Below are 12,671 nucleotides of genomic sequence, written 5' to 3' on the forward strand. Positions count from 1 at the left end.
TACATATAATATAATACAATATGATATAATATAACATAATATAATATAATACAATATAATATAGTATAATATAACATAACATAACATAACATGATATAATATGATACAGTATAATATAATATAATATAACATAACATAATATAATATAATATAATTTATAATATAATGTAATATAATATAATACAATCTGTAAATGTCATACTTTAGACGGTGTGATGACGTCAGTCTCGGAGTCCCCCTCTGTCTGCTGGCTGTGTCTCTGAGTCCCGGAGTCTCCTCTCAGTCCTGCAGCTAATAATAACCACTAACTAACTGTCGCTGCCATGTCTGTGTTGTCCGTCGCCATTCTGCTGTTTTTCAGAGGCTTTACTGTTTCTGCTGAAGGCGACTGTGAAGGTTAGACAGCATGGTGTGAGCAGGAGTTATAATATATATATATATATATATATATATATATGGTTGATATCAGCAACAGGTTCTTATTAGAAACACCAACATAAATCTGCCTCCTGGCTGCATGTGTGGACGAAACTAGGAGGTGCAACCCAACACGTGCTAAATAACTTCATAATGAGTCAGCTGAGAATTCATGAGAAGATGTGGAAATGAATCTAAAATGACATATAGGATATAGCTTCAGAGATTTTCAAGACAACTAATGTAGTTCAATAAAATAAACACCACACAATTACACAATTTAACTTAATATATATTTGTTAAAAACAAGAAAGGTTATAAAAAAAATATTAAAAAGGGATTTATATTTTTTTTAGTATTTTCTTTCTTTTTTTATTTATTTATTTGCACATACATAAAACTGCACAAAATCCAGTCAATGAAAAAAAAAACAATAACAAAAAAGGAAGAAAGATCTAAACTAACATAATTTAAAAAATACAACAAAAGTTAAACAACAACAAGAAGCACACAACATGAGCAGAAAATTAAGAAAGATAATTTCCTTTTAAAACATTCTAAGGATAACAAGCTCTTGATAACATGTATGTTTGGTCGTACACCATGATATCTGAGGGAGAACCAGCCATGTTCAGGTGAAGATGATTAACCTGTGTAGTATTATGTGAATGAATTTGAGAATAACAAACCATAACAAATATTTTCCTTGTAACAAACATAGGGTTAAATTGTGAAACTCACAAAATATATATTAAAAGCTTCAGTAAGCAGTATATTTTTGGCATCATTTGGCAAAAATCCCATAATAACCTTTCAGCATATTGTAAATAAAGAGCCTGTTTTCACACACTGTGAAATGTATATTTTTTCCACAAATGATCAGACGTGCTGAGCAGCGTGCTCAGCCTCTACTAACAGTGAACTGGTCTGCAGTGTGTGTGGACTTCCTCTACAGACTCTATGGCAGTCTGACCTCGGCCCACAGAGAACTCACTCCGCCTCTGGTGGAGGACGAGCTGATCCGGGCCTGCAGCACCGCCCAGGGGAAGGAGGCGAGGCTGGTGAGACGAACACAGACACACAGACTCTGATCCTTTCTACCATGTAACCGTATTATAGCACATTGGAGACTTTCATTCTTACTGTTCTGTTGTGTTGCTTTATGACGTCTCTAAATTATTTTCTTCTACAATATCTAATTTTGGCACCTAAACCTAACCAAGTAGTTTTGGAGCCTGAACTGCGACCGTTACAAAACCGACCGTGATCAAAAGTATGTTTCGTCCTAGTGTTACTACCTCGGAGCCAGCAGCGATGCAGCAACCCGCGTCACAACATCAGTGTCTCGACCTCTGGCCTCCCACGTCCCCGTTGAGAAGATCTGCCAGCGCCTCAGCAGCACCGACACGCAGATCTGCCAGCTCAGATACGGTAAAGTGTGTTCCAGTATATACATTCATTTGTGTGTGTGTGGACACGACATAAAGCCTCTGTCTGTGTCTCCCGGTTGTCTGCAGAGCCTCAGCTGAAGGATCTGAGCAGCGACGGGCTCAACAAGCTGAGAGTGTTGGAGCTGAGGAACATTTTAGCCTCGTGGGGAGAAGAGTGTCGAGGCTGTCTGGAGAAACACGAGTTTGTCAGCCTCATCCAGGAGAAAGCACCGATGCATGCTGCTCACAGCATGGAACTATGAATAATAATAATAATAATATCCTCTCCACCCAACCAACCAACCATCCACACAGCATAACGTCTATTCACTCTTGTATTGTAAATTGTTTTTGAGTTTGAAATTTTCAGTAAAGTTAAAAGTTGTTGTTTGATTCACATCCAACTGGTACCTTTTTCTTTGAGGCAAATTCTGCAGCCTGACAGGTCGTCATGGGGGGAAACAATCATTAGAGTGCATGATTTACTAGTCTGATTCACCGGATGTAGACTTTGGGTATAAGTCTGCCATCGGCTGCTTATCTCATGTATTTTTGCACCATTCCCTCTGGGTGACGTCACAGAGACACACTTCATAGTCTATGAGCTCCACTTGAAATGAATGGCTGTATAAATAAAGCTTTACTTATCTACTTACAAACAAAACAGGGACCCACTTGTAAGAAATAAATAAATAAAAAAACGTCAAAAATTCAACAAGGTACCTTTAATTACATCAACATGTGCTTTAAAATAATGCATTATAAAAAATATACACACCTTCAACCTGAGTGAGAGCAACGTTTCTACCTTTTGTTCTCGTTTCATGTCGTAAGAATAAAATATAAGAAATCAAAATTCTCCTGACTGAAAACACAAGAGACAACCACAACGTGAAGGTATTTAAATAAAGACGCTGTTTATGTTACTTGTACAAATATTAGTTTTGAGAAAATGCTTATTATCTTGAACCTGGCCGGGGTTATTCTGTGTTTCATACGGTTTAATGCCACCACATCACTCCCAGTGGATCTGAACCCAGAAGACATGAGAGTAGTGAAACAGGCCGAGCTAACACGAGGACTGCTTGCCTTGTTCCTGGCTGTGATTTTGTCCGTTTTACCTCTAACACACTGCTTTCTATGTTCTGCTCTGTGGCTGCAGGGTTTGCAAATCGCCCCGCTTGCTTCATCTCTGAGTGGGCTTTACGAAACAGGACAGGAGTGTAACAGGAAGTCTCTACTACTACTACTACAGTCCCGTCTCAGAGAACAGCTCCTCTGTGTGAATCCGCCCTTCGTTATAAAGACTCAGTTTGTTCTTCATTCTCTCCTTGGCTGCGTTTTCCACCACAACGTCAGCTGAAACACACAAAACACAGCAACTGATTACTTTTACTACGCTAACACACACACATACAGTATGTTCCCCGTGTGATAATGCAATTGATTGATTTTTATTTGAGGCCATTTTAAATGTCCCACTTGGCAGGATGTCCGTCACGGTCCGGTAAAGTACTTTGTGTATTTCCTCAAAAATGACTCACAGGAAGCCCTGAGAGTTGACTCACCCCTCTGAGGACATTTAGACGATCATATGTTGTAATATGCACGTTTGGTTACATGTGTTGACATCACTTACTCTGAGGACTGTCTGCGTGGTCGGGGGTGAAGCCGTTGGCCCTGCAGTCCTCACAGGCCAGACCGCCGGTCTCAGCGGGGCAGCTGCACTGAACAGGGCAGCTGCTGTACAGGTCCTCGCTGCTGTACAAGTCCAACACCACCACCTCCTCGCCGGAAGCCCCCAAAACGTCACTCACGTACGTCACCTCCGACTGGCTGCATTCACAGGGCCCCCCCGCCGGTTTCAGAGAACCGGGGAGGCTGAGCTGCTCATCGTGCTCCACAGGTATGGAGGGTGAGAGGCTCAGCTGGGCGTTAATAGGGAGTCTGTCATCCAGGCTGTGGGGTTGGTCGGCGGGGGGGCAGCTCGGTGGAGGAAGCAGCTTGCTCAATGCCAGAAGTACCTGAAGACAGTTAAAGGGACTCTATGTAAGAATCAGAAATTGCTTAACAGTGACACCTGTGGCCGTTAAGTCAACAACAGTCAGAAACTTGGATATTCTCTGAGATTAAAGTAGTACATTTATGAGAAAAACAACTCCAAAAAAAATTGGTCAAGGAACTCATAAACAGCGTGGTAACACAAGCCGCAGAGTGTAAAATAAATTAATAATATTTTTATTTATTTATGTTCATTAAAGAACACATGAAAGAAAACATGTATTATGTGTCTTTCAGGACCTTCTCCTCCCTCAGTGGCCGTCTGTCAGAGAGGACATTGGCAACATAACACATACAACAGGTCTAACATGAGGATACAGTACAATGCATGCTGATGTCAGCATTATGTTCATAAAATAACACAGAAAACACTACTTTAGTAGCAACGGAGTTCAGATGGCGGCTGGTGTTACCACGGTTACTGCAGTGTTTAATGTGGCGTCTGTGGTGTGATGAGCTCGATCCAACCATACGAAAAAAAAAGTTTTTCTCATTTTTTTTCTCGGAAATTTAAATCTCAGAGAATTTCAGATTTTTTTCTCGCAAACATGATTTTATAATCTCAAAGAATATTCAAGGGTTTTTTTTCTCATAAATTTGTGAATTTTTTCTTGTAAATTATATAATTATATATTAAAATATTTTGTTATGTCGACTGTTCCTGGAGGTCAAGAATGAACTTGTATATAACTCACATTCTCCGTGCTCGGTCTGCTGCGGTGGCGGCTGGCGGTGCAGTCCAAGGACAGATGCAGGAGACCGAGGGCCACGGCCGTCGGCCACCGACCGGCCGCCACGTCCAAAAACTGCAGACAAGAGTCCACGCCGCCGCTGTCCTCCACCTCGGTCACAAGCAGATCTCTCTGATGGAGCAGATAGTTAGTTATGTAGACTACAGATGAAGGCTTCATTAAATGTGTTAACCCGTGAAGTTACTATTGCAGCTGTGTTGACTCACCAGCGGTTTTTGTTTCGGTGCATCCTCTACGACCTTCCGTCCCGTTACCGTTTCCATTATAACCTGAGAACAAGCAAACAGTAATTAACGGCAAAGAATACGAAGGTTTCAATCACAAATCATCGTCCTGTTTTCATTACAGTAACATTTACTGACACTATATACACAGCACATATTTCATAACTCCATATTTAGATGCAAGATACTCAGATACTTGATTTTTTTATAGCCAGTGGTATACTTCTTCTACTCCTTAATTGACGCTATGGTTACTCATTATTTAGCAAAATGAGATTTATATTTATATATTATAAAAGATGTAATACATAATATGATAATAATATAATACTACTGATGTATATATGGATGAGTAAGAGTTACAATCACCATCCCAAAGCTGTAAACGTCCAGGCTGAAGGACAGCTTGCCGTCTCGGATGTACTCCTCAGAGAGGTATCCCTGGTCGCTGTGGGCCCTCGTGTCCAGAGTGATGGTGCATTGCTGATTTGCTGAATGAGGACGGAGACGAGCCGACCCGAAGTTGGACAGCTTGGGCTGCAGGTCGTCGTCTAAGAGGATGTTGGCGCTGTGCAGAGAAAAAAGACACGGACACTGTTTGAACCTCTGAACCACACAGACGGCAGAGAGACACGAGACAGTGGAGGTCCACAATGCTGCAACTGTATGATATATATACTATATAGATGTACAGTATATATATCATTGAGTGTTGCTCTCCAAAGAGACAGCAGACAGAGGGAAGCAGTTGTTCTTTATGGAGTACCTGGAGATGTTGCCACAGATCACTGGGCAGGGCTGGGCTGTATGGAGGTGATACAGGGCCTTAGCAGTTCCTTTAATGATGGTGAGACGCTCTTGCCAGGACAGAGGTCGCTCTCCGCCCTGCACAGTAGTAACATACCATTTTAGATATATAACACAAATGTTCTGTATGCTTTCAAATAGCTTAAAATAGCCAAACTAACTTTAGGGATTGTAAAAGTGGATGTAACGCTGGGAACTGTGCAGTTAGACTACAACTTCAGTTACTTTTAACACAGTGAAATATGTTCCTATTCTTGCCTGTTGTCGTTATTTCTATAACCTAAATTAAGTTAAAGCCAAGGTTGATGTCACAAGGTGCTGCAAGGAGCGCAAGCATGCTGTACATGCACGCGAGCACGAGCAACAGGATGCTGACTACAGTTCACTTAGCGGCCAAAGGTGTCATTAATAACAAGGATTTTCTGAAAGTTACATATAGTACCTTTAAATACATATATATTTATATACATAGTAAAAGAAGCAAACTCAGCACACGTGAAACAAACCAACAAAGACACAGACACCTGCTCTGTATGCTCATCTGTGATAATAAATGGTCGGAGCTGAAGAGCTGCACTGCACCACCTGATTTGTAATTATGAAGCAGAACAAACTTCTTCTGCATACTGTATATTCACAGATAGCGGACTCTATCTCTTATTTGCTCTAAAGTTTCAGTTCTATTTTTTTCAAAATAAAAAGCCTTTATTAAAGGCACAATGGGTAGGAATTTCCTAAAAAACAACGTATAGACTGATACAGAAACCTTCTGACCCACTAGCAGTGTGTGGTGGTGTGCCTGGGTTTTCTCTCTTCCTCTTACTCTGCTGTGTCTATAAAGATGTAGCGACCAGGTGCCAGACTTTCAGAGGAAGCTACAGAAATGACGGACAGCGCCGAAAAAACCCTCATATATACTGTAGCTTTCACCTGCAGGCGAGCACCGTAACCCTCGCTGAGCCGGAGAGGAGGAGGAGGAGCCAACTTTGAATATGTTTACAAACCACAACCGACTAATCCTTCTCATTGTGTCTTTAATTGTGTGTTCTGCAAAAGCAAATCTCGTTTACCACAAGTTCTGCTTCCTATTATCTGATGATTGAAAGTATTACCTAGCAACTATTTGGCTCTGGCTCAATAAACAAGTCACACACATAGAGAGACATACAGCACCTGATGGTGTAGTCTGTGGGAGAGCGATCCGTTGTGGAGGTAAGGATAGACCAGACAGTAGCGACCCTCGTCGGAAAAACAGCACAACAAGTCTAAGATGTTTGGATGTTGGTACCTGTAACACATCACCACACTTAATACTGAACACACTCTATATATATAAATATAGAAAGTTATCTTGAGAGTGAGGGTTGACACATACAGATGATGGATTTCCATTTCCTTTGTGAAGATATCCCACAGCTTCTTCCACGATGCCACGTTGGTCTGCAGAATGATGGATAAGGGATGCATTTCAGCTCAATGTTCTTTGCAGCGATCAACACCCCCGACATTAAACAGATAGTTCAGATGTTCCTCAGTGTTATATGTTATTGTATGAGGTACTTCTCCATAATCAGTTATACAGTTATGGAGAAGGTGTAGGACCATATACTTCTTCCAACTTCTTTTTGGACATGTAATATTTATTTATGTTGATTATTTGTTAATTGATTATTTACTGTTCATTTTACTAGTTATTCTTGTTTTGTTTTTTACTTGTTACATGTTCTTAATAAATAATGAATTCAAAATAAAGTGAAACGAAATCACTGTCCAATCATATTAAACATGAATCCCAATTAGCGTATGAAAATAATATGCAAGATCGGCATATCGTTTGTTATTATGAACGGCCGAATGGTGCGTCGCTTTAAATGCTGTGGCCGCAAGGAATAATAAAGGAAGCATTGAAGCTCCTTTCCTCAGCATTTAGAGGATTCAAACAGCTCTCATCACGGCTGCTACTGAGATACTTCAGGGTCATCTCACTCCGTTAGGAACCTTCCTAACAGAGAGAAACACTTAAATGTGAAACCACCCATCAACAATCACCTGTTTAAAAAGCTTCACTGCGACTGTTTTACTTCCTATCTGCGCTCTGTAGACGTCGGAGAAGTGGCCCTCTGCGATTCTCATTTCATGATGAAAGTCTCTGGTTCCTTCTATGACGTCCTGGAAAGTTATTATGGGCCTCGGGTTTTCTGGGCCAGGGCTCACTGGAACACAGAGAGACAGATCAGTACGAACTATGTCAAAGTTCACCATCAGCCTGGACCGTAATGGAAAAAGGAAGTTCCACCAAAACTTTACTTACCGGGACATAATACTTGAGGTGCAGGACTCGCCTCCGGTTGGGAGGTTTCCGTTATTGCTGAAATTAACAGACAGACGGCCAAAAATATGAAACCATAGTTCTATTTCTCTTGATAATTTGATCAATTTGGTTTGATTACATCAGACACGCACCACAAAGAGGAAACAAGAAAGGGCTTTACACTTCCCCCTTGTGTAATGTAACTTCCCTCCAACGCTCATTCAGTTCCGTGGGAATTTTAACAATAATACAATACAGTTAAACACAATTTTTGCTGCAAAAATTCCGCTGTGAAAAACGTGATATCACATAGTTCAGTCTGCTCCTAAATTCACATAGACGTGACATAGACATAGACGTCAGTTTTATCACTTTAACAGCAACTCTCAACAACTGTGTGATTTGTCAAAAGTTAGAAAGCCAAGACAGATGTTTTTCCACTTACGCAACATCGCTAAAACTAGGACTTTCTGTCCCATGGCAATGAAGAGATTCTAATTCACGCCTATGAATCCCCCCAGACAGGATTACTGTGACGTTTTGTTGTAAAGCCTGTCCCGTTCTAGGTCTTCAAATGGTTCAGAACGCTGCAGTTAGAACCCTAAAACTAGAACATTTGAGCGTATTTCAGCTTCCCTTCATGGCTTCCTATCCGTGTCAAATCAGACATTAAAGGGGCTCTATGTAAGAATCAGAAATTGCTTGTTAACAGCGACACCTGTGGCTGTCAACAACAGTCAGCGTCCTGTTGCTCGCGCTTGTGCTCGCTCTACATAGACGCGAGCGAGCATCTGTCAAGACAGTGAGGCGACACACACAAGACTGATTTGACAGCTAAAAGCACAATATCACTCTATATTTCATATGTATGGCAGTTATTATACCAAACAAAGGTCTCTCCATGAATCGAAAGCCCGCCAGATGTTGATGATACTAGTGTTAACTTTTCCTGCTTCAGCATCCCGATCGTGGTCAGAAGGAACAGGGGAGACACCAGAGTTTTTGTCAGAGTCGGTAACGTTACTCGCTTCGGAGTTAACCCCCCCGTTACTCCACTCAGAAGCTGGGAAACAAGAAACGGGAAACCTGCGTTGGTCTGGAGGAGCTGCAGCATTTATTTCTGCACAAACTACAACTTCCACTGAATATTCACTGATATTCTCAGAGCTACAGTAACTCTCTCCTGCTCCGCTGCTCTCTTGTTTCGCACCGTCGGTCACAGTCCTGTTTTGCAAGACGGGCTTCACTAGATATAACTTTGCGTTTTTGTGCTTCCTTGTATTTTGTGTTGGAGTCTGAGTTGTGGTGGAGGCTGGTCTGTAATTTCCATTACAGAAGTGATGAATCCATTCAGTTTACTGGATCAGTGTCACCAATACTGACCTCATTAAGTGGATCTGGTACCAGCCAGACGTGACCGATCAACATTAAATACAGAGGGAGAAGAGGACTGGAGCTCACAGCTATAATTATTATTATTATTATTAATATAGTATGCAGTAATCTCAACATGACACGTACCATCTGCTCAATCTGAGTCTAGAGTACCAGAGATATTTTAAAAAGTGCTCTCTGCACATAAGGAAACTGACCTTGAGGTTGACCCTTGAAGAGCTGCAGAGCTCTGTGGTGGCCCATGTCCTGCAGCAGCTTCAGCAGGTCCTGAACCGTTGAGTTCTCCTGAGCCCAGGACCACAGCAGCTCCCTGGTGGGACTCCGACCCGTCGCCTCAGTGCGTTCCAACATGCGAACTTCCAACGAACTGGGGACAACTCGGATAGCTGGAGACAAAGAAGGACGATGGACATGAGAAGAAGATGTCAAATATCAAGCTCACAGAGGAAAGCAGTGTCAGCAGTGTAACCCTTTCCTTACGCAAAGCGTAATAATAACTAATTGTACAATAAAAATAGGAACTCAGAGGAGCTGGAAATATTGATATTATTTTAAATGTAAACTAAAAATAACCATCTCTATTTAGTCTGGCTTTTATTTGGTGTTTTATAATTTTATGGTTTTATAAACAATAAAACCATAAAAATATAAAACACTAAAATATAATTTTATAAACAATTAAACCAAAAAGACACTACATGAAAGACATCTCTATTTAGTCTGGATTTTATGTAGTGTTTTATAATTTTATGGTTTTATTGTTTATACTTGTTTTATTTATCATCATCATTATTATAGTGTTTATTTTACTCTATTTTGTTTAATCAACATTTTATTGCTGATAATTATTATCTCTTTTATTCTATTTTATTTTATTAAACATTTTATTATTTTAATACAATCTGCCTTTTTTGTGTAGTTTCATAATTTTTATTTATTTATTTTTTATTTCCTTGTATTTTATTTATCTTTTATTGTTTTAAAGGTCCCATATTGTAAAAAGTGAGATTTTCATGTCTTTTATATTATAAAGTAGGTTTAAGTGCTTTATAAATACTGTTAAACTATCAAAACGTTCAATACACTGACAAATACACAGCAGCCCGTATTCAGAAATTGTGCGTTTGAAACAAGCCGCTAGGATTTCTGTCCATTTCTGATGTCACAAATCTACAATATTTAGACCATCATTTTAAACATAAACATACTAAATGTGTCCCAGTTTATTTCCTGTTGCAGTGTATGTAAATAACATCAGCTGACAGGAAGTAAACATGGATCCAAGCTGTTGCCTAGCAACGCAATACCATTGAAATGCACTAAAACGGAGCGTTTCAGACAGAGGGTGAATACAGGTATATTCAGACAGACAGTATGAAGAAAATAAAGGTGTTTTTTTAACATTACAGCATGTAAACATGTTCTATTAGAAACATAAAATACAAGTATGAACCTGAAAATGAGCACGATATGGGACCTTTAAAATACCCATCTTTTATTGCTTTCTTATTCATTGAACTTTTATATTGGTTGTTTTGGTGCATTAGTCTCTGAATCCATTTTTTAACACTCTATATTTTTGTCAATCGTCTGTCCAGCACTTTGAATTGTTTGAAAGGTGCTGTATAAATAAAGTGTGATTGATTGATTGATTGATTGAGTGATTGATTAAAATGTATCCAGCTTTTTTTTTTTTTTTGCCATTTTACACATTGATTCAATATAAAAGAAGGTAACCAACACAGAATATCATGAAGTCACATATCATTGTAAAGCTCAGACTATAATCTATCCATCCGTCACATTGTAATGACACTGTGGTCAGGAGAATTTGACCTTTGACCTCTAATGCTGCAATAGGGGCAAATTCTGAATGCCACTGCAAATGCCCTTATAACATCATTTTTATTTTTAAATTATAAATAGTTGTAAATATAAAACACCATAAAACAGTCAATAGAGTACACAAGCACATTTTTTTCCACTCACAATGTTATGTTTGGTCAATCACTATTATTTCTTTATATTAATATTGTCTCTATAGGTGGAGGCTTCAGATAAGCCCAGTGGTTTTTTTTGTCTCTTCCTGCACTTTATATTATTTATTAATTTATTTTTTATTATGTTGTGTCGTCTTAAATTGTGCAAAATAAAAAAATAAATAAAATATGACTGACTGACAGTTACATATATAGAACTATAGCCTATGGATTTGTAACAGACCAGTTAGAAGCTGTAGCCTCAGTCAGAAGCAGCTTCCTGTTCCAGCAGACTGCGGTAAGCCTTCTTGACCTGTTATCTATCAACCAGATCTCTAAACCAGATGATAACAGCTCCTCCTCACCTAGTCCTCTCCATCCGAACCGGTCGTCTCCGCTGTCCAGGATCTTACACAACTGTTCCACCACCACTGGAGGGACGTCGTAGAGGAAGGTGGAGGGCTCCATCTCATCCGAACAGAACAGAACAGAACAGCTGCTCTGACAGCAGAACACTGACAACACTGAGCCGGAGAACAGTTCACTGTTGCACAAATACGAAAGTTCCCCCCGTTAGACCTCTACAACTACTCAGTGCTGATGCCGCTCTGACAGGAGAGCACTGAGAGCACTGAGAGAACAGAGAGAACAGAGAGAACAGACAGTTCAGTGAAGTACAACAGTTCAGTTTGAGTTGTTGCTCAAACACGGAAGTTCCCCCTCACTCCCCCCGACCTCTCCAGCTCAGTGCTGCAGCCGCTCTGACGGCTGATGAAGTCATGATTTATGACTCAGTGAGTAAGACAGAGAAAAACCAGAGTTACAACAACAAAGTGTTCAAAGACATGTGTGGTGTCGCGTTCCATAGAAACACACCGGATGCGGGGCGAACAGTGGCGGAGCGGAGGGGACGTCGCACGAACAGTGGCGGAGCGGAGGGGACGTCGCACGAACAGTAGCGGAGCCGAGGGGACGTCGCACGAACAGTGGCGGAGGGGAGGGGACGTCAAAATCAACATGAGAGTAAGTCAGGTGAGATGGTAGTAACACTCCACCTGCAGTAGTATTCACAATCCCAATCAGTACATACATACAAGGGATTTGACAAAGACAACTTACACAGAAATATAAAACAACAGCTAGTAACAAGGACAACAAAGCTGGACAAATAAATACATAAATATATATATTATATATGTATATTTATATATTAATAAATTATATATTTATATATATCATATATTTATATATATTATATATAATATACATATTATATACATATTTATAATATATAT

General features: G+C 40.0%; 2 protein-coding genes across 3 annotated transcripts in view; one reads left to right on the plus strand and one right to left on the minus strand.

The window, feature by feature from the left end:
• Nucleotides 1–2,304, plus strand: part of cdnf (cerebral dopamine neurotrophic factor) — a 3,313-nt gene extending 1,009 nt beyond the window's left edge. Inside the window, exons 1-4 of one of the 2 annotated variants that reach the window (XM_074625006.1) lie at nucleotides 264–396; nucleotides 1,351–1,478; nucleotides 1,707–1,848; nucleotides 1,935–2,304. In XM_074625006.1, the coding sequence (XP_074481107.1) occupies nucleotides 324–396; nucleotides 1,351–1,478; nucleotides 1,707–1,848; nucleotides 1,935–2,110 (519 nt within the window). In that variant the 5' untranslated portion in view covers nucleotides 264–323 and the 3' untranslated portion in view covers nucleotides 2,111–2,304. Of the gene's footprint in view, nucleotides 1–263; nucleotides 397–1,350; nucleotides 1,479–1,706; nucleotides 1,849–1,934 lie in introns of those variants that run through there. The other variant, XM_074625007.1, reaches the window with a different exon arrangement.
• Nucleotides 2,305–2,557: 253 nt separating this feature from the next.
• Nucleotides 2,558–12,010, minus strand: irak3 (interleukin-1 receptor-associated kinase 3). The gene is made up of 12 exons (XM_074625004.1): nucleotides 11,742–12,010; nucleotides 9,595–9,783; nucleotides 8,003–8,059; nucleotides 7,741–7,904; nucleotides 7,067–7,131; nucleotides 6,865–6,979; nucleotides 5,651–5,769; nucleotides 5,254–5,452; nucleotides 4,867–4,929; nucleotides 4,604–4,771; nucleotides 3,487–3,871; nucleotides 2,558–3,206 (listed from the first exon to the last, which is right to left on the minus strand). Exons 1-12 carry the CDS (start codon nucleotides 11,842–11,844, stop codon nucleotides 3,097–3,099), a joined length of 1,737 nt encoding a protein of 578 aa, XP_074481105.1. The 5' UTR covers nucleotides 11,845–12,010; the 3' UTR covers nucleotides 2,558–3,096.
• Between the last annotated feature and the right edge of the window lie 661 nt (nucleotides 12,011–12,671).

The sequence above is a fragment of the Sebastes fasciatus genome, chromosome 23 (genome assembly GCF_043250625.1).
Source record: "Sebastes fasciatus isolate fSebFas1 chromosome 23, fSebFas1.pri, whole genome shotgun sequence".
Taxonomy (NCBI): Eukaryota; Metazoa; Chordata; class Actinopteri; order Perciformes; family Sebastidae; genus Sebastes; species Sebastes fasciatus.